At 43.4% G+C, this 27,999-nt stretch overlaps 1 protein-coding gene across 2 annotated transcripts in view; it reads left to right on the forward strand.

Moving 5' to 3' along the window:
- The first annotated feature begins 6,205 nt into the window (after positions 1-6,205).
- Positions 6,206-27,999, forward strand: part of NUP93 (nucleoporin 93) — a 110,060-nt gene continuing 88,266 nt past the window's right edge. For both annotated transcript variants that reach the window (XM_059383888.1, XM_059383890.1), the window contains exons 1-2: positions 6,206-6,314; positions 24,981-25,173. In XM_059383888.1, coding sequence (XP_059239871.1) covers positions 24,995-25,173 — 179 coding nt within the window. In that variant the 5' untranslated portion in view covers positions 6,206-6,314; positions 24,981-24,994. The remainder of the gene's footprint in view (positions 6,315-24,980; positions 25,174-27,999) is intronic.

Consider the following 27,999-nt stretch of genomic DNA (forward strand, 5'->3'; position numbering starts at 1 on the left):
GAGACAACATGCCTGCTGTTAGATGCTGTCCCCAAGTTGGCATGACCCCCCCCCCATCGGCCCTCTATCCTCGTCTGAGACCCTGCTCTGGGGTGTTGCTCGACTCCTCTCTAAACAGCCTCATTCCCCCAAATCAGAGCCTCATTCCCCAAAATCAGTTCTGAAAAGAAAACGGTATCGTGGCAAGACCCAGGGCTGCAGCCTTAGACCAACCTGGGTTCCAATCCTTTTTTGTTCCTTAGCTATGTGACCTCGGGCAACTTCTTCCTGTCAGCCTCCTTTCCTCCTCTGAAACATGGGATGCTTTGAAAGGGTTCTTGGCAGGATTAAATTAAACAGCATAAATAAAGTTTTTGGCATATGGAGTTCCTTTCCCTTAACTTTCCCTTTATTATAATAGGGTTCTCTAGTGTTCCTTGTCCCTGAGAAGTGAGAAACTGTTAATTCAATATATTCTAATTATGCACCCTTCTGGGTGTAAAGTATGGTGCTAAGATTATTCGCTAGCTAGAGATAAAGCAGCCCCGATCCAGCAATCCAGGAAGGAGCAGCTCCGGTTGCTCAAACAGCCATGCTCCCGCTTGCTGAGTGGAAGGCAGGGAGCAAAGAGCCCTCTTTGCCAAAATAAATGGCGATAGATCCTCCCTAAATGTTGGCAGCTGGTGAAATGCACCAATGGGCTGAGTCAAGCCCATTCACACTCACAACACAGCAGTTATTCCTGTTCTCAGGTTCTTTTCTTTCTTTCATTCATTTGACACATTTATTAAGTGCTCATTCTGCATAAGGCCTGGCATTGAAATGAACATATTTTTATTTTCTTTGCAGTAATACATTTCAGGGGGGGGGAAAAAACCAGAAAAGTTGCTTCTTGCCAGGATAGATTTTACAAAAACACCAAAGAAATCGACAATTTTTAAAATTCTGGACTAGAGGCACTTGGGTGGCTCAATTGGTTAAGCGTCTGACTCTTGATTTCAGCTCAGGTCGTGATCTCAGGATCATGGGATCAAGCCCCCTGCCGGGCTCCACACTCAGTTAGGAGTCTGCCTGAGATTCTCTCTCCCTTTCCCTCTGCTCCTCCCCCTGCTCCTGCTCCCTATCTCTAAAATAAATAATTAAAATCTTTAGAAAAACAACTAAAAATAAAAATCTGGACCATATTGGATAACAAGTCTCCCTTTCAGATCTTCCAGTTTAACTAGACTGAAACTAAAGATCAGATTTCTGGGGTGCCTGGGTGACTCAGTGGGTTAAGCCGCTGCCTTTGGCTCAGGTCATGATCTCAGGGTCCTGGGATCGAGTCCCGTTATCAGGCTTTCTGCTCAGCAGGGAGCCTGCTTTCCTCTCTCTCTCTCTGCCTGCCTCTCCATCTTCTTGTGATCTCTCTCTGTCAAATAAATAGATAAAATCTTAAAAAAAAGATCAGATTTCTCCTAATACAAAATCAAATGCATCATAAAACCAAAAAAGTTCTGTGAAGATGCTTATGACCCAAAAAAGCAAATGTTTTTTTCCAGTAAAAAAAAAAAAATTAGGGATGCCTGGGTGGCTCAGAGGGTTAAAGCCTCTGCCTTCGGCTCAGGTCATGATCCCAGGGTCCTGGGATCGAGCCCCGCATCGGGCTCTCTCCTTGGTGGGGAGCCTGCTTCCTCCTCTCTCTCTCTGCCTCTCTGCCTACTTGTGACCTCTCTCTATCGAATAAATAAAATCTTTTAAAAAATTATTAGTCAGTGGATAAATAAAGCTTCGTTTTCACCTGGGTTCCCTCTTTCTTGACTTTTTTAGGGATGATTTTTAATCTTCTACTCTAAAATGAGACATCTAAGGTAGCCATTGGCCAGGGGCTACAGCCGGCTGGGTATGGACGCCATGGTTTTCACAGAGGTGAGCTCTGGCATTGGTTCACTGAAGTCTGAGCTCTGCTGGGTGGCCAGCATTTAGCAGTCATATCTCTCAGGACAAGACAAGGTTTGGCCACACCACAGTTTCAGGAAATGTTTCCTTCCAAGAATGTTATAGCACCACTGAAGTGGTTGATCACCAAGACCATGTACAGGGGCTGGCCCCACCATACTATGCCACCCACGCCACTGTCAGCCCCCATCGGGGTCAGATGCTGGGGGTGCCAATTCTGTTTGAGAGATTCAGGTTCTGCCTTCAAGCGTAGTTGATAATTTGGGGGCGGGTGCGGCTGGAACCTTCATTTTGAGAGTCCTCTCGCAGGAAGTCAATGTGGGATCCTTCTCAATGATCCTTATTCACCAAAAGCACCCTGGTGGACACAGAGCTCCCAGTGTCCTGCCATTGCCCCACAGGGCTTCAAAGCTGGGCAAAGTTTGAGACAATTGCCATGTCCTGGTGTATGCCCTCCACGAAGCTAGGTATACAGCGTTGTGTCCTGGTGCATCAGGGAAGCCTCTGCTCCATTCTAGCGTATCGTGGCAATGGGCCTCACCAGAAATAAGAATAGTTAACGCTTACGGAGCACCTACTATGGGCAAGGCTCTGCTCTAAGCCTTTAACATGTATTAACTAAGCCTTAGAACAATCCTTCCTGGTAGGTTATTTTTCTCCAAGAATACCCACGATATGAAACAGGTAAACAGGTAGTCCCCTCAAAGTAAACTTTGGTATTCTTGGGTATGGTTACTAAAGAAGGGAGAACAAGTGGTGGAAAGCCCCAGAGTCATCCACGTCCTCTGTTGTTCACCATGTTTGTTTGCCAATCTTAATCTTCTCCCGAGTTTGCAGGGAAGGCTGAAGTCTGCTTGCTTTCTTTCTTTCTTTCTTTCCTTTTTTTTTTTTTGAAGATTTTACTTATTAATTTGACAGAGAGAGAGAGAGATCCCAAGAAGGCATAGAGGCAGGCAGAGAGAGAAGAAGGGGAAGTCCCGATGCGGGGCTCGATCCCAGGACCTGAGATCATGACCGGAGCCGAAGCCATAGGCTTAACCCACTGAGCCACCCAGGCGCCCCTGAAGTCTGCTTTCTAAAAGTGATTTCCCACTTTCATTCTTGGAGACACTTATCTTTTGTCATTGAAGTCCGCCCCCCACCCCTCCAGCTGCAAACACATCTAATAATCAACCACAACAGAGCCCCCGACAGATGGGCTGTAAAACAGATGGTTCCATTGAAAGGCAGCAATCGAAAACGGAGGGTAATTTGAACCAATCAAGAAGATGGGGTCTCTCGGAGGCAAAGTTTCTACAGAAACTGAAACCATATCCCTCAAGCTCCTTTGGCATATTTTTCACCCACAGATGAGTCTTCCTGGGGGTGGATCCAACTTTTTTTTTTTTTTTAAACATCTGGAATGTTGAAAAGGAAGAGAGAGAAGCCCTGGGGCCTTGTCAATCAAATTCACTTTTCTTTTGGCAAATGCAGCATCAGTGACAAATTGCACAATTTGACATCAACAAAGTTGATAGATGTCGGCAAAGCTGTTTTAAAACAGCAGCAATGCAGAGATGTGTAGGATGGGGTTTTTTCATTCAACAGTCAGTATGTTTAATAACAAATAAAACAACCAGATGTTTAATAAATCCCACCACCTTCACGATGTCATCTGATAGTTAGCTACTGCTGGTTAATGAGAACATGGTATTTGTTCCAATCTCAATTCACTAGATAGCTCTTATCATAGTTCATGAAGGCTTCTAAGTTCACCTCCGACCTTCTTGGACTAGGAAACACTGGCTGCGACATCCCAAGACTAGAGAGTGTAGACCCTGGTCTGCCACTACCAACCTGTATAACCTTGGGTAAATCATTTAATCCTCCTGGAGTTTAGGTTCCCCGCAGAACATGTGATGATGACCAGCCCTACTCTGCTCAACACTGGGTTGTTGCAAGGTTCAAGTGCAATATTAGAGGTGAATCACTTTTTCTTTAATTTGAACTGTATGTATCTTTTTATTGAGAAGTCATTTCATCTAGTAAAGGGCACAAATCTTAAAAACTCGTCTGACGTGCATAGTGAGAAGCTTCCCTTTCAAGCTTTTAATGACTTGTCTAGAATATCGCTGATCACTCAGCCACAGTTCCAGAAGCTTTATGTAATTTGCTGCCACCCACTAAGAACCCATCTCTGGCAGCGAGGTTCAGGATAGGGGGCAATCAAGGCTCTGGGTTTTGTCTGTCATTTAAGAAATATTTCTTGCTTTCCTTCCCAGCACCACATGCTGGGGATTGTGGGGAAAATCAGAGAAATAAAACAAGGTCCCAGACTGGAAACAGTTGAGGGAGGGAAAGCGTTATGACTTCTCAAGAGCAAAACATTGAACATTCCACAGCGTAGAGAATATTTTGCTTTATTTTATACTTTTTATTGTAGTGTAATGAATAATATATGTGTTGTAAAGTACACAAATATTAAATGTGCAGTTCAATGAATTTTTAAAAAGTGAATACGTCCAGGAACTCAGCACCCAGATTAAGAAACAGAACATTGACAGACCTCAGAAGATTCTCTTATTTCCCTTCCCAGTCAACAGCCCTTCTGCCCTTCAAAATCACTACTATTGGAGCACCTGGGTGGCTCAGTGGGTTAAGCTTCTGCCTTTGGCTCAGGTCATGGCCTCAGGGTCCTGGGATCGAGCCCCGCATCGGGCTCTCTGCTCAGCAGGGAGCCTGCTTCCTCCTCTCTCTCTGCCTGCTTCTCTGCCTACTTGTGATCTCTGTCTGTCAAATAAATAAATAAAATTAAAAAAAAAACACTACTGTTGTGACATCTGTCACTATAAGTTAGTTTTGCCTGATTTGAACTTCGTATAAATGCAGTCCTTTAATGTATAAATGTATAAATGTCCATTAAGGGACATTTGAGTTATTTCCACTTTTGGGTTGGGAAGCTATGTGGTTTTTGGTGAAAATAGGTACACATTTATGCTGGGAATAGAAAGATCAGACATACATACCTACATCCCTATGTAGAATTCTTGGGTCAGAGAGTACATATATATTTAGCTTTCATATATTTCGCCAGTTTTCCAAAGCGATTGTTCCTATTTCCAGCTCCCCAGTAGTATGTGATGGTCCAGGTTGCTCCACATCCTTTAAAAAAATTTTACTCTTCGGTTGAAATACACATAACATACATTACCTTAACCATTGTCAAGTGTGCAGTTCAGGGATATTAAAGATTTTCATAATGTGCAACCATCACTACTATCCATCTCCATAATTCTTCATTTTGTAAAACTAAAACTAAACTTGTTAAACAAAACCTCACTATTCCTGTTCACCCTGCCCCAACCCCTGGCAACCACCACCCTATTTTCTGTCTCTATAATTTTGGCTATTCTAAGTACTCTATAAATAGAATCATAATATTAATGTTTTTGTGACTTGCTTATTCCAGTTTTATCCATGCTATAGGGTATGTCAGAATTTTCTTTCTTCTTAAGGCTGAATAATACTCCATCATATGTATATACCACATTTGATTATCCATTCATCAGTCGATGGACACTTGGGTTACTTCCATGTTTTGGCTCTTGTGACTCATGCTGCTATGAACAGGGGTGTACACAAACCTCTTTGAGACCTTCAGTTCTTTTGGGTATATACCCAGAGGTGGACTTGCTGGATCCTATGGAAATTCTATTTTTAGGAACCTCCATACTCTCTTCCAAAGAGGTTGTAACGTTTTGCATTCCTATTCTTCACACACCAAGCTTGTTTACCTATGGAGCCTTCACTCTTGTTCCTCTGCTTGGAATGCTCTGCAAACAAGGCTTTGCAAGACTGACCCTTTCTCATCATTGTATTTCTGCTCAGCACCTCTTCAGAGAGGCCTTGGGACCGCAAAGGCATTCTCTCTCCCATCATCCTGCTCATTCCGTCATAGCCCTCCTTACAAACTGCCAGTTATTTATTACAGTCTGTTTCTCCCACCAGCTTGACAACTCCGTTAGGGCAGGGATCCTGTCTGTCGCGGTCGCCACTGTGCCACCAGCGCATTGAAGAGTACCTGTCACTATGATGGCGATCAGTAAAGGGTAAGAAATCCACCCAAGGTATTGTGCACTCGCTTTCTACCTGCTGAGCCAACTCTAACCACTAGGGAAGGGTGAGGGCGTGGCCCCGGGCGTGGGGGCGCGGCAGCTCAAGCAGAGGGCCCGCCCCTAACCCCGCCCCTGTCCTTGTTCTCCTCCGCGGGTCTCCATAAAGTTTATTTGTCTGAGCGCCGCGCGAGGGCTTCTGGGAGGGCCGGCCTCGGCCAATCGGGAAGCGCGGGCGAGCGGCGCGAGAAGCGGCGGCCGCGTTCTCCAGCCGGGAAGGAGCGGCTGGGAAGGTTGCAGTGTCAGGTAAGGGTGTCCTCTCTCCATGTCCTTGCCACTTGGGGGCTTGTCCTTGAACTCGGGGCTCCGAGGCTGGGCGGAGCCCGGTCCCCACGCTCGGAGTCACGCTGCTCTCAGTTCCCGTTCGCCTCATGGCAGCCGAGCACGCCTGACGCCGGCGACTCAGCGCCTTGTCGAACTGTCCCCCATTATAGCGTCGGGCAGCGCCCTGGGAATACCTTCTCTCTGCCCTTTTTCTAAGCATGGAGGTTTGGCCCCTTGATTCCCCACTTCCCGCAACTACGGCGCTCTGCCGCGGCGCGCCACGCCCCCACCCCCCACCCCCTACCCAGTGCTCTATGAGCCCAGCCTACCCCTCCCCGCCATAGCCCTCCGCCTGCTCACTCGTCTCCTGCGGTAGAACCCTGCCCTCCCAGGGCGGGGGGCTTTCGGGCGAGGGTGACTACCCTCCTTGCCTCTCCCAGCCTTTGGCCTGTCTTCTGTACCGGCATCAGGGGAATGCTTCTCCCCATCTAGGAACATGCTAGAGATGAGAACCTGGAGGTAGACTGCACTTTCTTGGGTCTCATAACATCTCATCCTCTGCAAAGACAATACCCGAGTCTCTCTAAAAGAGTCACGGGGCGGACCCCAGGGATTTTTAGGTCAAAGTTAGGCTTACCCATTCACAGAGCCGCTGGTACCGGTTTGCCCCTGTCACTTGTTTTTTGTTTTGGCTGAAATGCCTTTCAGTATGAGCAAGGGTCACCTTTGTATTCTGTCTGCGGAACATGAGAGCGTGTCCTTGGACATCGCAGCTTTTCTTTCATCTATTCTTTGTGCATTTCTCTTTGGGAAATTTTGATTTTTCATTGATGGTGAATTGTTATTCAAAGCTCATAGTTTTTTTTTTTTTTTTAATTTAAAGATTTTATTTATTTATTTATTTGACAGAAATCACAAGTAGATGGAGAGGCAGGCAGAGAGAGACAGAGGGAAGCAGGCTCCCCGCTGAGCAGAGAGCCCGATGTGGGACTCAATCCCAGCATCCCGAGACCATGACCCGAGCGAAGGCAGCGGCCCAACCCACTGAGCCACCCAGGCGCCCCCAAAGCTCATAGTTTTAAATACGTATATATTAGGCTAACAGATCCTGTATTTGTATCTCCATCCGGGGGCCTCTCCCTCGACCAGTGCCCAGCTGCCTCTTTTCCTTCTCAGCTGAGATGGTTGATAGGGGACTCAGACTGAACATGTCAGGATAGGCCTAGTAAGCCTCCCATCATCTCCCCTCCCAAACTGCTCTTGCTGTTTTTTTCCGAGTAACGTAAAAGGCTCTAACTAATAACCTTTGAGTCACCTTTGACTGCTGTCTTTCATTCTCACACATCCAGTGCTTGCCACCCTGGGCCAGGTCACCACCACCTCTAACCTGGATTATTGAGATAGTCTTTCATCTGGTCTCCCTAATTCTGCCTTTGCAGTTATGCCCTGTTTTTGGCACGGCAACTAGAAGGGTTCTTTTGAAACACAGGTCAGATCATATCACTCCTTTACGTAAAAGCCCTACAATGGGTTTCCATCTCATTTAAAGATAAATACCTTATAGTGAGCCATCCACATGACTTCACATAATCTGACCCACTGTTATTTTCCCACTCTTATTTTCTTCTATCCTCCCCTTCCACGGGTCAGACATGCTTGGCCACAGGGCTTTTGTGCTTGCAGTTCAATAATGTGGTTTGCTTCCTCACTTTTTTTCCGGTTTTTACTCAGGCGTCACCTAGTGAGGCTTTCCCCAGTTCCTATTTTCCTTTACTGCTTTAGTTGTTCTTCTTGGCAATTATATTTTATTTACCTTGTATATTGTTTGTCGTTCCCTTCCAGAATGTGAAGTGGGGAAGATTTTTCTCTATTTTGTTCCTTGATAGACATTCAACACCTAGATCTGGCACACAGTAAGTGCTCAGTAAATATGAAATAAAGGAATGCTCCAGCACGGTTACAGGCTTGGGAATACAGTGGTGAATGAAACAGGCCTGCCCTCATTGAAGTGATGTTCCTGTGGAGAATTCCCTTGACAATAAAGGCACAGATACAGAGTGTAGTGTCAGGGCTGTTTTTTAAATAGAACAAGGATAGCTGAACAGAGACCTGATTGAAATGAGAGAGTGGGTTATGGGAATGTCTGGTGGGAGAGCATTCCTGGAACAGGAAGAGCAAGTGCAAAGACCCTAAGGTGGGAACAGGTGGAGGAGTGGTAAGCTTGAGTGTCTGAATCTGCTTCCTGATGGACTGAAGTAGAAAATAAGATAGAGGGGAAATACAGATGTTCCAAGGAGAGAGAATGGTCAGCAAAGACCCAGAGGCGAGAGCCTAAGGTGTATTCAGGGACCAGGCCACTTTAACTAATCAGACATTTATTTGGTACCTATTTAATGCCAAATATGGCTGCTAAGGCTTCAAAGCTGAGCAGTCTGCCCTACAGGAATTGGCCATGTAGAGAAGTAGACAGACATGGGAAGAAATAATTACAGCTATTCCACCAGAGAGGAACAGTAATAGAAGGTTCAGAATAGTATGGGAGGAGCCTGGAGTGGGGAGGACTGCCCTAGTTGACTTTGCAGGATATATGGGCATTCTGCATGTGCCAGTATAGATTTGGAGTGTGATAGCAGAGTGTGCAGTTATATATGCAGGAGTATGAAGGGAGGAGACAGCGTGAGGTGCCCCCAGGAGTAGAGACTTACTAGGGTCTCTTGGGGGAGGGTAGTGAGAGATGTGGATGGTAAGGGTGACAGTGTCAGATCACAAGCACTTCTGGAGGGGACAGACGGTATCCCTGGTGGGATTAAGGCAGGGGAGAATTTCAGGAAGAATTCTTGCCAGAGGAGGGTGAGTTAGAGGAACGCAGAAGGCTTAGACTATTGAGGTAGTTAGGAGAAAAGCATGAGGGTCAGAGCAGGGGCCAAAGAGATGAGGATTCCCTTTTGCAAAAGGTTTGAAATGTAGATATGGAGATTGGCTGGATGTTCAGGAATGGAGGAAGAGGACCCTAAAGTGACTCCCTAGGTAGTCTCTGGCTGGCTTGCTGGATGCCAGTTGTTTTACTGGGAGACTAGAAACCCAGGAGGAGGATGTGGTAATATTGGTGGCCAAGAGGAGAGAGAAGTGATTAGTTGGGTTTGGGACATACGTAGTTTGAGGTGCCTGTGGGTCATCCCAGGCACAGTTGTCAGGGGGACATTTGGAGATACCAGCTCAAGTGAGAGAGCTGGCTAGACACAGAATAGCTTCTACCATACTTTAGTTTTGATAAATCAGCGTTCTCATCTGGGCCCGGATAGTCCTCAGAGGTGTTCGGGTGACCTTTCTGGGGAGGGGGTCCTATGAGCCTCCTGATGGAGAATGTGTGTGTGGTCCTTTTGTGTGCACGTGTGTACAAGAACATTAGAACTCTGCATTGCCGAGTCGATGGCCACTCGAAGGATTAATAACCACTGGTAGTTGTTCTAGTTGAAGCCATGGCCAGTGGTGGATTTTATCCAAAGAAATATGCAGTGTGAGAAGAGGAGGTCCAAGGATAGAAGTTTTGGCATTTAAGGGATGGGTAGATGTAGAAGCCACAGCAGAGGAGGCTTGAGAGGAGGGAAAAGCTGGAAAAGCAGGAGGAGAACCAGGAAAAGGCGGTGTCTTCAGGTCAGAGGAGAAGTGTTTCAGGAAGAAAGGAATGGTCAGGGTCTCAGAGGCTGTGAAAGAGGAAGGGTTGAAAGTTCATTGGACTTAGCAGTTAGGTCATTGGTGGCTGCAGAGGAATTCAGGAAGTCGGGGGTGGGGGGAGCAGAAATTAGGTTGTAGTGGGTGATGAATGGATGAGGCATGACAAAGGATGGCTGTCTCTTTATAAAGAGAGTGGGAGCTAGAGGAGCATGTGGGGTTGGGGATTTTTAAAAAAATTTTATTTATTTTTATTTTTATGTATTTATTTTTAAAGTTATTATTTATTTGACACACAAAGATCACAAGTAGGCAGAGAGGCAGGCAGATAGAGAGGAGGAAGCAGGCTCCCTGCCAAGCAGAGAGCCCCATGCGGAGCTTGATCCCAGGACCCTGGGACCATGACCTGAGCTGAAAGCAAAGGCTTTAACCCACTGAGCCACCCAGGGGCCCCATTATTTATTTGTTTTTAAAGATTTTCCTATTTATTAGAGAGAGAGAGCACGAGTTGGGCAGCAGGGAGCCCAACATAGGGGCTGGATCCCAGAACCCTGGAACCATGACTTGAGCTGAAGGCAGACATTTAACTGACTGAGCCACCCAGATGCCCTGGTTTTTTTTTTAATAAGTTTTAATTTTAGAATAGTTTTAGATTTACAGAAAATATGCAAGATTAGTACAGAGTACTCCATTGCCCCTCACCCAGTTTCCCCTATTGATGAGGAATTATTATTATTTTTTAAAGATTTTATTTATTTATTTGACAGAGATCACAAGTAGGCAGAGAGGCAGGGAGAGAGAGAGAGGAGGAAGCAGACACTCCCTGCTGAGCAGAGAGCCCGGTGTGGGGCTCGATCCCAGGACCGTGGGATCATGACCCAAGCCGAAGACAGAGGCTTTAACCCACTGAGCCACCCAGGCGAGGAATTATTTTAGGAAAGAAGAGACCTGAACTCTAGGAGAGGGAGCCAAAGACAGTGAAAATAACCCTCGTTTCCTGAGCTCTGGCTATGTGTGAGTTCCCGTCATGGGACTTTTTGTCTTGTATAATCTAAACTCTTTGCTTGTATAATCTAATGTCATCATCATAATATCCCTCTGATGTCTAAATCTGCTCCCCTCCCTGTCTTCCTCATTTCAGTAAGTGGCACCTTCGTGTTGCCAGGTTACTCATACGTAAAACCTTGGCCTTGTGTTTGACTTCTTTGCTCTCACACTACATAAGTGATTTATATCTACACAGACTCTATTCTTAAAATGTATACATGAGTCAGATCGCTGTCATCCAGGTCCACACTACTCTCAGGTATCACATCTGGGTGCTTGAGCAGTCTCTGGACTGCTCTCCCTGTTTTTACTCTGTGCCCTTCCTCCCCCGTCTCTTCTCCATGCAGAAGTGGGAACGAGCCTTTAAAAAGGCTTAACCCTTCTGTAGTTCCCATCACATATAGACTACAATCCAACATTCTTATTACCTTGTGCTGTGAAGTCAGTACCATCTAGCCCCTGCCCTAACCCTTCTCCCAGCACTCTACCTCAGCCATGTGGCTGTAGGCCCTTTACCTGTGCTACAGATGCTTCTGTCTTGAAGCTTTTGCACTCATTGTTTTCCTCTGCAAGAACATTCTTCTCCTCAGATATCAGTATAGCTGACTCCTAACATGATTTGGGTCTTTGTTCAGTGGTTTCCTTTTTATTTTTATTTTTAAAAAATTTTAAAAATTTTATTTCTTTATTTGACAGAGAGAGAGCATGCACAAGCAGGGGGTGCTGCAGGGAGAGGGAGAGGCAGGCACCCCACTGAGCAGAGAGCCTAATATGGGGCTCAATCCCAGGACCCTGGGATCATCACCTGAGCTGCAGCCAGATGCTTTACCGATAGAGTCACCCAGGCGCCCTAACGGTTTCCTTTATAAAGAAGCTTCATAGAACATTCCAGCTAAAGCAGTCCCACTGTGCACTCTACCACATCTCCCTCTCTTTTGTAGCACTTATCAATACTTGGCATCATGTGTCTTTTTTTGTTTGCTTGTTTGTTTCGCTCCTGACATAAAAGTTCTTTGAGTCTGGGAGTCTTACCTGTTTTTTCCACAGTTCCATCTCCAGTGCCTTGAACAGTACGTGGGAGAGGCTTAATAAATATTTTTGACAGGAAGTTAGGAAGAAGGGATTCTAACTTTCGTGGCCGTTACAATGTCAGCATAGGAATTTGAAAAATAAGGAATCATTATGGTGCCGGAGGGCTGGGTCCAAGGACCCAGAGGAGGTCCTTCAGGGACCTTTGCATGGGATAGAAATCAAATGTGAGTCGAGAGGAAGTAAGAGTAGGGTTTATTGAAGACAGAGAGAGTATAGGTACAGACTGTCTAAGAGACTCAGAGAGGGAAGAAGAGTGAGTCTCATCTTTGTTTGGGGGCTGGGGTTTTTATTAAAGATTGAGATCTGTTGTGTCTTTTTAGGCATCTGGGAACTGGTTAAAATGAAGAGTGTTTAGGTGTCTTCCATAAGTCTCTTGTGCCCTGGAGCCTGGGGTCTTGGTGGTCCAGTGGTCTGGAAAACATACTTGATATCCCTATCTGGTCGCTCTTTAGATGTTATCTGCTGTGCTGGAAGACTCCAGAGAAATCATTAATTCCTTGACTCCAGAGAAATCATTTAACTCCTTGACCTGTACAAGGAGGGCATACATTATCTTTATTATAAGGCATGTGTAAGGTTGAGGTGTAGGTCCTAGCAAGAGTAAAGGCAGCAGAACAGTCTTTCATAGGGTCCCTTCAGTTTCCCTATTTCAATTAGCTATTCTTGGCAAAGTTTGCAGAAGTTTATTCTGTCAGTCAGTGACTGTGGGGATCTAGCTACTGTTTGAGAACACTGCTGGAGCTGAAAAAAAAAAAAAAAAAAGGCTGCAGAATGCTTTAAGCTTCAGGCTGTTCGGGGGTCTAGATATTAACAGACAGTAATGTAAAACAAATAAAGAAGAGAGATATCAGCAAAATGGTAAGCTAAGAGGTCCTGATCTTTGTCCCCACATAAAAATAGCAGAATAACCAGCAGACAACTACATATTGACCTAAAAAAAAAAAAAAGCCCTCCCTTGGAAAAAACCAAAACTCCAAAGTGAAATAAGGAGGTTGCAGAAACCCCGGGGAGCACCAAAACTGAAGCTTGGCCACATGGAAAACTGTAACACAGATAAGTGAATGGAGTAGGAAAGAGTTTCGGTGAGGGGAGCTTTTATGGGGTGGGTGTTGAGGAAAAAAACATCTGGTAGGCAGTAGTTGAACTAGTGGTAATAATAATAATAATAATAGCCAAGGTCTGCTGAGTGGTTGCTGTGTGGAGATGTAGCTCTTTTTTCATTTCGTACATGGGCCCAGCAAGAGTAATTAACTTGTCCACAGTCACCCCACTAGAGAGTGGAGGAGCTGGCTGGAGCTCAGGGTACATTTTCCCTAGTTGGGAAAAATGCCATGTGCAAGGGCATACAGCATGGCATACATAAAGAGGGTTGGGGCAGAGCAGATTGGGTAACTATTACATAGGGTGTCATCAAAAGTATTGCCTCATCTGGATCTCTATGAGTGGAAGGCTTGGAGGGTTTTTGGGCGGCAGCAACTTAGGAAAAGTGCTGGAAAGATTGAGGCGGCCACAGCAAGCAGAGTGATGTGGGGTGGGAGGAGCTTGAAGACCTGTCCTAGTGTCTCAAGAACTTGGGTTAAAAGGGTGGAAGTCTGGCCTCCTTTGATGGCGAGGAAGATGGAATCAAGGTTAAACTAACTTTATTATGGTAATCATTTCCCAGTACATGCAGAAATATATATGTTACACTGTATATCTTAAACGGACACCATGTTATGTATCAATTATATCTGAATAAGCTGGGGGAAGAAAGCAATAGTTAGAAGATGCTGCAAAAATACAACTATCCCTTGCTATTTAAATCTGTTAGGTAATGAGAATTTGGATAGCAAGTTTGGAGAGTGACTATCTGTTAGGTAATGAGAGTTTGGATAGCAAGTTTGGAGAGTGACTGATGTCCCGTCAGCTGAATATAAAGTATTTGGTTTCCTGAGTTTGGGTGATGAGGAATACCTATCCTTTCTCTCAAAAAATGTATCTGCATCTTGTTGGATTTTTGAGCCTGGAGAGTGGAAAAAATCTGTAAATAAACATTCTGAGGTCATGTATGGATGTAAAGGAGAAGGGTGAGTAAGAACCCAAGTAACAGAGAGAGAGAGAAAGAAGCCAGGGGACAGAGAGGAGGAGATGAGGAAGGCAGTGGGGTGGGAGGTGGTCATGGTGGGTGACTGCATCATTTTGAGATGTGCCAGGTGTGACAATTATGTGCTGGAGTGGAAACGCAAAGACGGTGCCTGGAAGCTCTGGGTCGGATTGTGGATTTGATAGTCATTGCCATTGAAGATTTGGGGCCAGTGGTCAGACAGACACACTAAAACAAAGGGTTTAGAGCAATTTAGAAATTAACAAGTTATTTAAAATTAGACAGGGTCACATCTAGCTATGGAAAAGAATTCAGACTGACAGAGGGGTATAAAATGAGAAGTCCCAACTCTTCCCATTGCTTTCTGGAGATGATGCTAAGTTTCTTGCTGTGCTTATGTTTCTTGCTTTTCTGTGAATTATCTGTGAACAGACCTTAAGTGTATAGCTCAGTGAAATTTTACGTATTCACTCACGTGACCACCAGTTATACTGAGATATGGAACATTTCCAGTACCCCAGCGCTTAGAGTAAGCCGCCAGAATAAAATACCATGGTCTGGGTGGCTTCAGTAGCCAACGTTTATATTGCCATAGTTCTGGATGCTGGAAGGCTTGAGATCAGAGTCCCATGGTGGTTGAGTCCTGGTGAGGACCTGCTTCCTGGTTTTTAGATGGCTGCTCTCTACTATGTGCTCATCTGTTCTTTCCTGATGAATGCAGTGTAGGGGCCTGGGTGGGAAGCAAGGCCTCTGGTGTCTCTAGTGGGACACAGATCCCTTCAGAAGGGCCCCATCTTCATGAATTCATCTAAACCTAATTACCTTCCAAAGGCCTCTTCTCCAGATACTATCATAATTGGGTCTTAGGGTTTCGATATAGGAATTTTGGAGGGAACCATTACGGTCTATAGCACCCAGAAAGTTCTCTTGTGTTCCTTTCCATTCAGTCACTCCCACACTGTAATAACTAGTGCTCTGATTTCTAGCACATAGATCTAGTTTTTCTGTTCTTAAAATCCCTATAAATGGAATCTTGCAGTATGTTTGTTTTTTTAAATAAGTTCGGCTGCTTGAGTTAGTTAACCATTGTGTCTGCAAAATTTATCCATATTCCATGTAGCTGTAGTTCAGTCTTTTCTGTTGCTGTGTGATATACCAGGATGTGAATATACCACCATAAAAATCCCAAATGAGAGAATATTGTATAATATGGTGGTTTTAAGATTATTTCGTGGTGGTGGAAGACTCAGACTTACTAGAATCCAATTAAAGCTATAGTGCTTTCCTTATATTAAGAAAAACAGTATGCATATATTTCCAGGTGTTCCTGGTACCTTTTATGTGGTGTCATACCCTCAGGACAAGAAGCCTTCTTCGGTTTACAGCAGGGCCACTCAGCCTCAGCACTGTTATTTGGGACTAGATAATTCTTTGTTGTAGAGGCTATGCTGTGCATTTTGGAATGTTTGGCAGCACCCTTGGCCTCTACCTGCTAGATGTCAGTAGCCTATGGCCTGTCACCCTGAATTGTGACAACCAAAAATGCTCTAGATTTTGCTGGTGACTTCTGGGGAGGCAAAATTGCCCCTATTTGAGAAACATTGGTTTAGAGAGAAGAGCCAGAGCCAAAGAGGTTAGAGTTAGAAGCTAACTGGGTGATCTTCCCCTGCTTATGCCAGTTGTAAGATGAGGCTGGTGTTGTTCATAAGGTTCTATACACAGACAGTTTCCATCACCACTAAAATGAGGCTGCTCCTTCCAAGGACACATGAAGTGAATTTAAAAACCAAACTTAAAATATTCTGCATTTGTAGATTGTTCATGAAGAGCAAGTCTTAGAAGTTACCCGAGCTGGGGCGCCTGGGTGGCTCAGTGGGTTAAAGCCTCTGCCTTTGGCTCAGGTCATGGTCCCAGGGTCCTGGGATCAAGCCCCGCATCAGGCTCTCTGTTCAGCAGGGAGCCTGCTTCCTCCTCTCTCTGTCTGCCTTCCCCTCTGCCTACTTGTGATCTCTGTCTGTCAAATAAGTAAATAAAATCTTAAAAAAATAAGAAGTTACCTGAGCCAACCCCCTCATCTTAGTGGTGATGGAACTGGAATCCAGAAAGGGGAAAGGGCCCGGGAAGGTCTAGTCCCAGGGTCAGAGGCTGGTGTGGAATAAAGCCAGGCTGCAGCACACAGGTCTTGCATTCCAGGCCCAGCTGCTTCTCTGCTATTGGATTGGACAGCCCACTGGACAGCTGAGAGTTTATCAGAAAGTTCCCTATGTGGATACTTCGTGTTTCTTTGTAATGCCAGGTTGTACCTCTGCTCATTGGAGATGAAATACAAGAGGCCTTTTATGTATCTGGAAAGCTGATACTTTGCCTTCCTTAACTGCAAACACTGAGTCAACGCAGGCCAGTACTAGTACTGAATCACCCAGGTCTTTAGTTTCTCTTCTGTCTAGGATATTTTAGTTCTTTGTTTTCTCCAGAAGTCTACCTTCTGAATAATGATTACATCCAACTCTCTTACTTAGTCTCACAGGACTTGAAAGAATTATCCACAACAGATTTTTTTTCTCGCTCCTTTTCCTCCTTTTCCTAAAGGCGGCTGAAACAATAGTATCTATTAAGATGTAATTTTCTCTTTGGTTGTTGTTATAAATGACAGCTGACAGATACAGCAAAAAGTGGAGTGATACAGTCATCTAATCATAGTTTACATTTTCAAAAGAAGAGAGGAAAGCAGAATCAGTCTTAAGCTTTTGATACCTCAAGCGAGGCTTCCCTTATTAATCTTTGGGGTTGAATATTGAACACTTTTCTTGGGGTTTAATCCTATCAAGTCCAATTAATAAGGTTTGGGGGCAAGATTTTTACTCAAAATTCAATGCTAAATTTCTTTTGAATCATACCTTTGCTGTGGAAATGTGGAGTTCTAATAAAAATCAGATTTGATAATGGGTAATAGACATTTAAAAATTGTACTGTCTTCCAGAAGTTCTTACTGAATGATACGAAGTTGTGCTTAAATAAGTTATAATTTGGTATCAAATATTTCCTAGAAGATTTTTGAAGCAGAGATATTTATAATTAAATGACAAAATGTTGCCAAATTGGCAACTTTGGAATAAAAGCTAAAAGAATGTTTTACAATGATATAAATCAGTAGAGTTTATAAAATCCTTTCTGTGTATCATCAACCCCTTGAAGTAGATAGGGATTATCATTTCCTTTTTATAGATGAGGAAATTGAGAGATTTGGATTTTATCCCAGGGGTAAATCGACCCACTTTCAGCTGGTAAGTGAACATAGTAGATTCAAACCAGGAGATTCAAAGTCCAGTCTTCTCCTGTTTTCCCATTCTGTTTAAAATATATGTGTATATATATCTGTTTGTGTGTGTATATTTTGTCTTACTGTCACAAAAACCTTTTAAAAATAATTGCAAAAAGAATAACACTGTTGTATATTTTCAAGAAAGAGGTATGACTAGCCCTAGTTATTTCCTCTGACATATATAAAAAATCCCCTCCCCTCTCTGACAGCATCCATGAAAATATAGCAGTGTTAAAAGTGCATTTTTTAGATTGCAGGATCTTTGTAGTTGAAAGAGGTATATTTGGGTGTGTGGTAAGATTAGAATTTCACAGTGGGTACTTACAAGTATTGCTTGAGTGTACTGAAATTCTGCAGGGAAAATAGTTGGTGTCATTTGCCCGCTCAGTGAACTGAGAGAGATTCCTTTAACACTGAAGGGAAGACAGAGGTCCTTGCTATTTCTTTTCATCTGTTACCCCTTCGTATTCCTTGGGTAACTGTCCTGTTTGCATTGTGGGTCATGGATAAGGAAAAGGAAAAATGCACCTGGGTTTGATATGTTGCTCTGCACTAGAAAAGGGCAGAGAGTTGTCTCTGTCATTCTATGCATTAGGTCAAAAGAACGTTTCCTGGATAGATTTCATGTACGAAACAGATTTCTTTCCCCAAATATAGTCTTTAAATAAACAGCTTAAAGAGGGGAGGGGAATGACAATGGGCCTGTTGTGTTAATCTTTACACAGTGTTTTAACTGCTCAGGTCTAGTGAAGGTGGCTCTGCCAGGGGCACATAGCCAGTAAGCGCTGAACCAGGATTTACTGAACCAGGATAAGCACTGTACCAAGTCTAGCTCAGATACCGTAGGCAAAGTGGGAGTTGGCGTACTATAACCTGTAGGCCTGAGAAGCTAACAAGGGTTTTTACATCTTTAAATCTTTGGGGAAAAATTTCAAAGAAGAATATTTTGTGGCAGGTGAAAATGATACGAAATTCATATGTGACTGGCCATGATTAAAATTTTATTGGAGCACAGCCATGCTCATTTGTTTACGTGTTATCCAGTTTCAAGCACAATTATGCAGTTACAACAGAGAATGGCCCCGAAAGCCTAAAATAATTTGCTGTCCAGTCCTTTACAGAAAAAGCTTGCTGACCCTTGCCCAAGGATGCCAGTCTCAAAGGCTAAAAACTGGGAAAAGCTTGGTAGACAGGTCTAGGATAGATGACTATGAGGCTCTTTCATACTTAACTTTGTTTTCTTTCAGCTCTGAGGCACTGAAGGTGCTGATTTTTGGAAGTATATCCTGAAAGTCGCATGGGCTTATTTCAAGAGAGCTAGTGCATTATAGCCATTTCTGTGATGACCCAGTGGTCTTTAAAGCGCTCAGTGGTTCCCCAGCTTGGGAGCCCACAAAGCCCTGGGAAAGTGGGAAGACATGTTCTACTTGTGGCTGATGCTTTAGAAGAAAAGACACTAATGAACTAATAATTAATACCAGAAAACAGATGTGTAGACATTTTAATACAATAAGTATGAATACTGTAAGAAACTAAGAATCAGACCATCTGCAAAATCCTGAAGGGGCCACTCTGAGAATACTGATGTAAAATGATCTAGAAGTGTTAGCAGTTTGAATATTTAATTATCCATTTGCAAGGGAAAGATACTCTTGGTGTGTTTCCTTCACTTTCAACACTATTCTGCTTTACCACTATAGAGCTTCACTTTTGACACCCGATGTGTGGGTTTTCCACATGTCAGGCAATTCTGAGATTTTCTGCACACCAGCTGGCTGTTACAGTTTAACTCATTTCTGACACTGTGTACCTGGAGACAGCATCAGATCCCACTGGTTAAGGGTTCAGTCCCACAAGAGTAGCCACCGACTCCTGCCCCTTTCAGAAGCCAGTCAGGAGGCCAGGTTGTTGCCTGTGCTTCTGAGCTACTGACTGTAGATGGGAGGTTCCCACAAGCCTCTCTTTTAGGTTCAATTAATTTGCTAAAGAGCCTCACAGAGCTCAGAGAAATATTTATACTTACATTTACCAGTTTATTATAAAGAATACAGGTGAGCAGTCTGATAGATACAGAGGGCGGGTTCTGGAAGGTCCCTACGAGTGGAGTGTGTGACCCAGCATGTGGTCCCCAACCCGGAAGCTCATCAAATCTCATCTTTCAAAAAGTTTTTGTAGCGCTTCATCTGTAGTCCCTTTTCCATTCCCAGAGGTAAGACTCCTAACCTCAGGATAATCTAAGGGTTTTAGGAACTTTGTGCCAGAACTAGGACAAAGACCAAATAAATTTTTTATTATACTACACTACTCTTTTCTGGCTTGATTAAATATTTAACATAGTTATATTGAGAATGTGAAAATCACCATCTTTTTCATAATTAAGATGTATTAATAGCAAGTGAACTGAAATTATTTGATGCATTTTTGCTCTGCCTTTTTGTCTAGTTCATTTCATCCTATATGCAATTTAGAGACTTTTTCCCCCCTCTCATTTAAGAATGTCTATGTGCCTAGAAGGGGCAGTTTTTGGACACTGAATGACAGGTGAGTGCTGGCTAATTTGAAGAATTGGAAGTCTGCTCAGCTCTTGATTTTAGCCGTAGGTAAAAGCGTTCTCTAAACCTTGTGGGCTTTAGTTTTTTTCTCTGGTTAATTTTCTTAGCATCCTCTGCATGTGGTGAAGAGATCTGGATTATGGAAACTTGGCACAAAGAGCATTTCTTATTTCTAACATCATGGGTGTCCTACTGTAGCCTCTGAAAAGCCATGGGTTATTATTTTTCATTTTAGGAGTAAGTTTTTTATTGAAGTGTGATACACATTCAGAAAAGTGCACAAATCCTGAGTCCATCTCAGTGAATTTTTTCACAGTGAACACACTGTTAAGCAGCACTCAGCTAAAAAAAACCCAGAAAATTACCAGCCTCTCAGAACTCTCCCTTCTGTCACATTGGCCCCCTCCCCCCAAGAGTACCCAGTCTTGCTTTCTAACAGCAGTGATACCTTTGCTTTCCTATTAAAAGCTTTTGTTTGCTGTGGTGTTTGAGGAGGCCTGTGGAGGCTCAGTAGGACTTCTGCTAAGTGGCATGGGACAGGTTTGATGCCAGGGCCTTAGTACCCTGTGGTGCTCTCTGAAGCACCTCTCAGGATTTCCAAAGGCATCTTCAGTCAGCCTCAGTCATTGATGGCGGAGGAGCCCTGGTGCCAGCCTTTTCCCATTTAGCCCCAATCTTGCTGCGTTGACTGTTCTACATTCCACTTCCTTGGGTCCTCCGGGTGGCTTCTTCCTGGCTTCCGCCTCCATAGCTCATCAAGGGTGCAGCTGGCATCATCTCTGTCCTGTCCAGATTTTCCAACACAAAGCTCATTCCTCCCACCCTCAAGTTCTCTCTTGGACAAAGCTAGTGAGGTTGTTTTCATCCTGAGTCAAAACTGATATTTGGTTGGTTTAACCCATATATTTTATGACTGAATTGATATTATTTTTGTGGAGGAGGTAAGAATTGTCCTTAAATTTATGAAATTAACCATAAATTTAAAAATTTTAATGAAATGGGATGATGACTACATCAAAGTACAGTTTGGAAACTTTAATAACTTATAAATTAATTTCTACTGGGTGAGTTATATATAATGCAGGACAGATCCAGTTTTTTCCCAAGTATTATATTAAATATATAGCTCTTTTCTCTCAGACAGACATGGAACAAGCTTGTTTTCTTCTCTGAAGTTGTATAATGAAATTCTTTATGTACATGTATTTATTCTTTTGGTTTGGAATTCTGTTCACCTGAAAACTGCCGGGCAGGGGTGGGGGGGTGGGTGTTGTCTGTTTTTTTCCCTCTAAAATACCGTTGGTTTTTGTCTGGGTATTTAGAGGGAAAGTACTAGTCTGGACCAAGTGCGATCTGAATTCATGCCATTTATACTGTCACTGCCTTATGCTGTGCAGCCTCAGAAATGTTAAGTATCAGTTGGTAGTCGGAAGGGAATGTTTTTGCTCTGGTCTTTGCTTGCCAGTGGGTGCTGATTTGGCAGGAGAGTGCAGGAAGCCTTCAAGAAGAACAGACTATCCACAAATGGAAGAATAAAGCTCCTCCTATTTATTCAACAAATGAGCACCTACTGTGTGCCAGGCACTGTTCTAGAAGCTTGGGATATATCAGTGAACAAAACACACAAAATCCCTGTCCTTGTGTAGCTTACATTCTAGCAGAAATGACAGACAGTAAGAGAGATAAGGGAGTGCTAGGGGTGGTTGCAGATTATACTCTTAAGTATTTTGTTCTAAGCTGGCATCAAAGGTAAGGTGACAGTTTAAGCTGAAACAGAGAGACAGGGAATCAGTTTTGAGTGTATCTGGGAGAGGAGCATTCCAGATAGAGGAGACAAAGAGTACAAATGCTCTAGGGCAGGAATGTGCCTCCCTTACCCACTGGTGGATTGACTTGGAGGCCCCAGGGTGACTGGAGCCCAGGAAAGGAAAAGGAGACAGGGCTGGAGAGGAGTCTGGAAGGTAAGAGGAGGTAAGGCTGTTGTGTAGGGCTTCACTCTGTACAAGAGGTTTAAGCAGAGGAAGGATCCTTTGAAAGGTTCATATAGATTATAGGAGGCAAGGGCTAAAGCCAGGAGGCCAGGGAAGAGGTGATAGTGACTTGAGTGGGTGGAGGTGGTGGGAAGAAGTAGATTCTGGGTACATTTTACAGGTAGATTTGAAAGGCTTTGGTGGTCTGGATGAGGCTTTCAAGGATTTTGGCCCAAACAGCTGAAGAGTGGCGGCTGTACGCTGAGAAGGCCAAGGAACAGGTTTTGTTGACAAAGATCAGAGCTCACGGGATGATGGCTCAGTCAGTTAAGCGTCTGCCTTCTGCTCAGGTCATGATCCCATGGTCCTGGGATTGAGGCCCCACGTTGGGCTCCCAGCTCCACGGCTCCCTGCTTCTCCCTCTGCCCTGGCTTCCCCTGCTTGTGCTCTCTTTCTGTCAAATAAATAACATTTATTTTTTATTATTATTTTTTAATAAATAAATCTTAAAACATTTATTTACTGGACCATATTAAAGTAAATCATGACTTTTATTTTGCACTTATTATTTATATTCAGCTTCATCACTCTATAAGTGTTTGTATGGGCAGATCATTTGAGAAGGTCATTTGAACATTTCCTTTGTCTGAATTTATCTGGCTTGGATGCAGAATGTTAGATGTATTTTTCCTGTTTTTTTCTTTCTTTTTTAGGTTTGTTTCATTCAGCTGTTTATTGGGGGGGGGGTTCTAAAATTTTCCTTATTAAAGAAAAGAAGTATTTCCTGCTCCTTGGCTCTGTTAGACAAATTATTTTTATCTTACAGTAAAAAGGGGTGGGGGATAAGGGGGAGCATATTAGTTTTCTTTCCCGTTTCTAGTGAGTAATTGTTGTTTCTGTTGGTAGAATGTTATTGGCTTCTGTTGGTTTCTGAGGAAAACCATTTCTCTATCAGACAGGATCTGTTTTAAAATACTCGTTTCTTTTTTCTGTTCAGGAGAATATGTTCCTTGTTCTGCCAGCCCCATTTTCCTGTAGGTAAAGATGGCCATTTACAGCCTCATTCTACTGGGTCAAAACAAAACAATGATTATCTAGAAACTTCAGGAAAAGAGTTAGTGTGTATATGACTTTTTGTCTATAAAGGTTAGAGAAAACTGAAGTGTTTTTATGTTTATCCCCACTTAGCTACTTTTGTTTTAACCTTGTGCCTTTACCTTTAAAGTTAATGTCTTTCAATGTCCATTTTAAAAAGTTCTCATTCTCCTGCTGTGGATTTATGGTGATAGCCGTGCCCTTTTAACATTAACCTTTGCTTTATAGCTGGGATATAATTATGTATTATATCATGATTTTAACTACTATTATAGAGCAGTGGTATTTCAGAGGTGCAGTGCAAGGCATGGGTTTAAAATGAAGAAAAGTATGATCAAGGAGAGCCGCTATTTAAAGAATTGAATTGTTTTTCATAAATAGTAATTTTGTTGACCTTTTAACAATGTAAATTTTTTTTTAAAGATGCTGATCCTGTTTATGTTCTGTTGATTTAAGTAGTGGTAGAGTTGAAAACATACTCTTGGTCAAGAATCTTACACAAGGATGGTACAGTATAAGATTCATAAATGTGTAATAACCTTTAAATAGCAACACTGTTCATAGGACTTTACTCTGTTGGAGAAACAGGTGGTCTTGTTAATATTTATGGTCTAGAAGCCAGCTGCTATTTATATTAGTATAATTATTAGTAACAACAGCATTTTTTCTCTCTTTTTTAGAGAGGGGTAAGGGAGGGGCAGCAGGAGAGGGAGAGAGAGAATCTTACTCAGGCTCCACGCCCACCATGGAGCCAGACAAGGGACTTGATTTCAGGACCCCGAGATCATGGCATGAGCCAAAATCAAGAGTCAGATGCTTAATGGACCAAAACACCCAGGCACCCCAGCAATGGCATTTCTAAAAGTAGTAAATATAGTAACAATTAAAAGTCTTATAATGTCCTGAATGTCATCCATAACTAGCAGACATAGATCTCTGCTCAGTAACCTTGTAAGCTAAAGAATGTGTGAATGGACACTCGAACATGAATTTTAAAAGACTTTTAAAAAGTGCAGGAGCAGGTATATAAGAATAACAGTATTAGTCAGGAAACCTGTGTTCCTGTGTCCGTCCAACCACATTGCCACCGAGACTACCCTGGGCACCTGACAGCTCTGTGGATTTGAGTTGCTTCTCCTGTCCACTCAGGAGCCTCATAGAGTTGTTGAGAATCATATGAGATTAGGGCCTTGTAAATTGCCCCATCCTCTGGATGGTGGGTTCTTTCTTTTCTTTCTTTTTTCTTTTTTTTTTTTAAAGATTTTATTTATTTGTTAGGCAGAGAGAGGGGGGAGCAGACTGCCTGCTGAGCAGAGAGCCCAATGTGGGGCTCGATCCCAGGACCCTGAGACCATGACCTGAGTCGAAGGCAGAGGCTCACCCCACTGAGCCACCCAGGTACCCCTGGTGGGGTCTTTCTAAGGAAGGTGGAAGAAGAGGAGGTGCAGGGTGGTGGTTCTTTAGGCTCCCAGAGGTCACCACTGTGGTTTCCATTTACTAGTCAGCTTTGAGTCTATGGAAGGAGGCAGGAATTCTGGTCTGTAGCTTAGTATCTTTGTATTTGTTCTGGTGGCAGGAATCAATCTTGGGGTTGTCAATATGCACAGAAATGATCTATTTCTTCACAGTCTGACTCATTTTCTGTCAGGCCTATTCTTGGGCTCTGTTCAGGAACAAATCCTGCTTGTTGATGAGCTGTCTCCTTGTCTGTTTACAAAAATTCCTCGTGTTCCATTTACCTTATAACAGACTCGGGCAGCATTCGAAGCCTGTCCACTCCTTGATTTAGGTCTCTTCTTTTCCTTCCCCATCTAGGATCTGCAACTCCAATGGATACTGAGGGGTTTGGTGAGCTCCTTCAGCAAGCTGAACAGCTTGCTGCCGAGACTGAGGGCATCTCAGAGCTTCCCCATGTGGAACGGAACCTACAGGAGATCCAGCAGGCGGGCGAGCGCCTGCGTTCCCGTACCCTCACACGCACGTCCCAGGAGACAGCAGATGTCAAGGCGTGAGTACTGGTGGGGAGGCTGTGCTGCTGCTGGGTGGCTCAGGGGTAGGATCTGATTCTTCTTTTCCTCCCTTGAATTAAGATGCAGTCTGTAAATGACAGACACAAGCCTGATTCTTGGGAATTCAGGAAGGTTTTTGTAAGAAGGTCAGCAGCCTTGCTCTGTCTCCCTGCCCCCAGGTTTTCCAGCTTGTCTGCCTCACCAAGCTCTGAGCCCACATCACAGGCAGAGATGATCAGAATGGGAAAGGATACAGAGCTTTGTCACACAGAAACCCGTTATAGTAGTTCCTGATTGAGTTTGCTGACCATTGGGTCATAAATGGCTCCTTTTACTGTTAGTAAGTGTGGTTTACACAGATAAGTGTTACCTTCAAAGCCCGGAAGCACTCAGAGATTAGCATAGTTTTTAAGTGCACTTGGAAGAAATTGACGAGCAGTCAGTGATGAAGAGCCATCCAAGTGGGGGTGATTCTGTCTGGTCATCATTAGCGACCCCCAAAGCTGCTTCTCCAAGACCTTGGACACATAGTACCTCCCAGGTGAACATGGAATGGGAGAGTGGGCAGCCCCAAGAGTGCAGCAGAAGAAAAATGCTGGCTGTCTGTCTGTCTGGCCAGCCAGTGGCGTCTGCTGTCATACAGTATCAGTAGTGGGCTCTTGATTTCACAGTTACGTGTTGGAGGCCCCACTAGCCCGTCCTGGGCTATTTCTGGGGCTACATCCATGAATTAGACATGGTTTATGCCTCAAGGAACTTTTTAATTTGGGGAGACAGAAACAAAAAAACCTTGTTGCTTTCCATAAGAATTGTGATTTACTGATGACTACTGTGTGTCAGAAACTTGGCTAGACTTCAGAGTTTGCTTGATCCTCATAATGAATATTAGGACTGTTGTCCCCTGATTACAGTTGAACAGTTAAGGCTCAGAGAGGGCAGGTAACTGTCAGATGGCACAGCTGAGTATTGAGCCAAGACTCAAAGCTAGGGAGGCTGGCTCCAGAGCACATGCTCTTTTAGCCCCGACGGAAGGGCCGGGGGAGGGTGGAAGGGTGCTGGTACTTGTGACCTCAGTGGGTCTGGAAAATCACTGAGATCCTTTGTGGGAGATGTGGGAAATTGTCATTTGTCTTCTTCGTCTTCATTGCTTGAACTTGAGAAATATCTAAGTGCTGATGTTTCCACGGGGACGTTATTTTGGGTATGTAATATATGTCACAAGAGTGAGCATAAAGGCTACATTCTTTTCCCAACTAATCTTGAAAGCTGAATGCTTTGGCTGCTTCGCTGAGTTAGTAAGGATGTTGTGGGAATTCTTCTGTAGGTCTCCCCAGAATTTTATTTTTTAAGATACTAGTTAGTTTTGGTTCCATCGGTGTTGGCAAAGACACATCAGAGGAACCCTGACAGGGATTTTTTTTTTTTTTTTTTTTAATCCAGCCATTTGCCCCTGTTCACCAACAACCCCACCAGCCTTTAGACATCTCTGCTTACTTGTACTCCTGCAGTCTCCTTTTTTTTGCTCCTGACTGCCTGCAGTTACCCTCAGTCTTGAGCATGCAGGCTCTATGCTTGTGTGCAAGGATGCTGCGGGAGCAAAAGGACCGTGATGCCAGCTGAGTTGCTATAGTTATAATTTAATTGCATCAGCTTTACAGCCTATTAAGAGCAAAAAGGGAAAATGTTTTCTTGGTAACAATTATCAGTCATGCTCTCTTTCTTGTAAATTTCCATTCTTCCTCATTTCTTTCTACCTTAAATTCATTATTTTAGGGAGGAAGAAGTTGGAACATTGAAAGAATGGGTATAGGGTGGGGCAGGTGCTTAAAAAGAAACCAAAGGGCTGATGACTGTATTTTTCCACCTTGATAGGCAGACATAAAGTGTGATGTGAATATTTTAGTACAGGGTGAAGGCAGAGGAGCGAACTGAGTAGGAAAAAAAAATTTACATGAAATAAATTTTGGAAGAAAATGTGTCTTTAAGATTTTAGTTAAGATTAGATTGTAGATTTAAGATTGAATTGTTCTGTGCTGAATTCATTTGTTTAAATATACTTTGTGGATTTTTCATTTTGAGGAACAGATTTGAAAGCTTTTTTGCATGTGTGTTTGATATTTTTAAATTGTTAAATTTCTTCACACATAAAGAAGACTATGCATAACATATATAAAGGTGTAAATCAGGGGTTGTCAGCCTATGATCCATGAGCCAGATCCAGCCCGCTGCCTATTAAAGTCTTATTGGAACATGGTCACACTTATTTATGTATTGTCTGTGCTGCTTTTGTGCTACAATAGCAGAGTTGAGTAGTTATGACAGAGACCGTATGGCCTGCAGAGCCTGGAATTTTTACTGTCTGCCTTTTACAGGATAAGTTTGCTGACTCCTGGTGTAAATAATAATAAAATGAATTGCATGTTGCCCAGTGAAGACATGGAATATCATCAACAGCTGTGAAGCCCTCCCTGGGTACCCATTTTCAATTGCAGCCCCCTTTTTTCCCAATCAGAGATGCCTCATTGGATTTTTCCAGACTCAGAAGCCAGACATCTTAGAGTTGTACAAAGAGAAAGCCAGCGATCACTCTCTTTCCTTAACTTTATCTCCCAAGGTAACCAGTGTTACTGATTTGCTGCTTCTTTCACACTTTTCTCCATGTTCATGTGAAGCATATATGAACATTTATTTGCCCAAAGTTTTACAGTCAATCACTACTTTACTTGTGGTAATACTACTAAGCAACCTTTTTGAGCACTTGCTCTTTGGCAGGCACTGTGCCAAACACTTTACATGCATTATATAATTTCTTCTTAAAATAACCC

Source organism: Mustela nigripes, chromosome 17, assembly GCF_022355385.1.
Source record: "Mustela nigripes isolate SB6536 chromosome 17, MUSNIG.SB6536, whole genome shotgun sequence".
NCBI lineage: Eukaryota > Metazoa > Chordata > Mammalia > Carnivora > Mustelidae > Mustela > Mustela nigripes.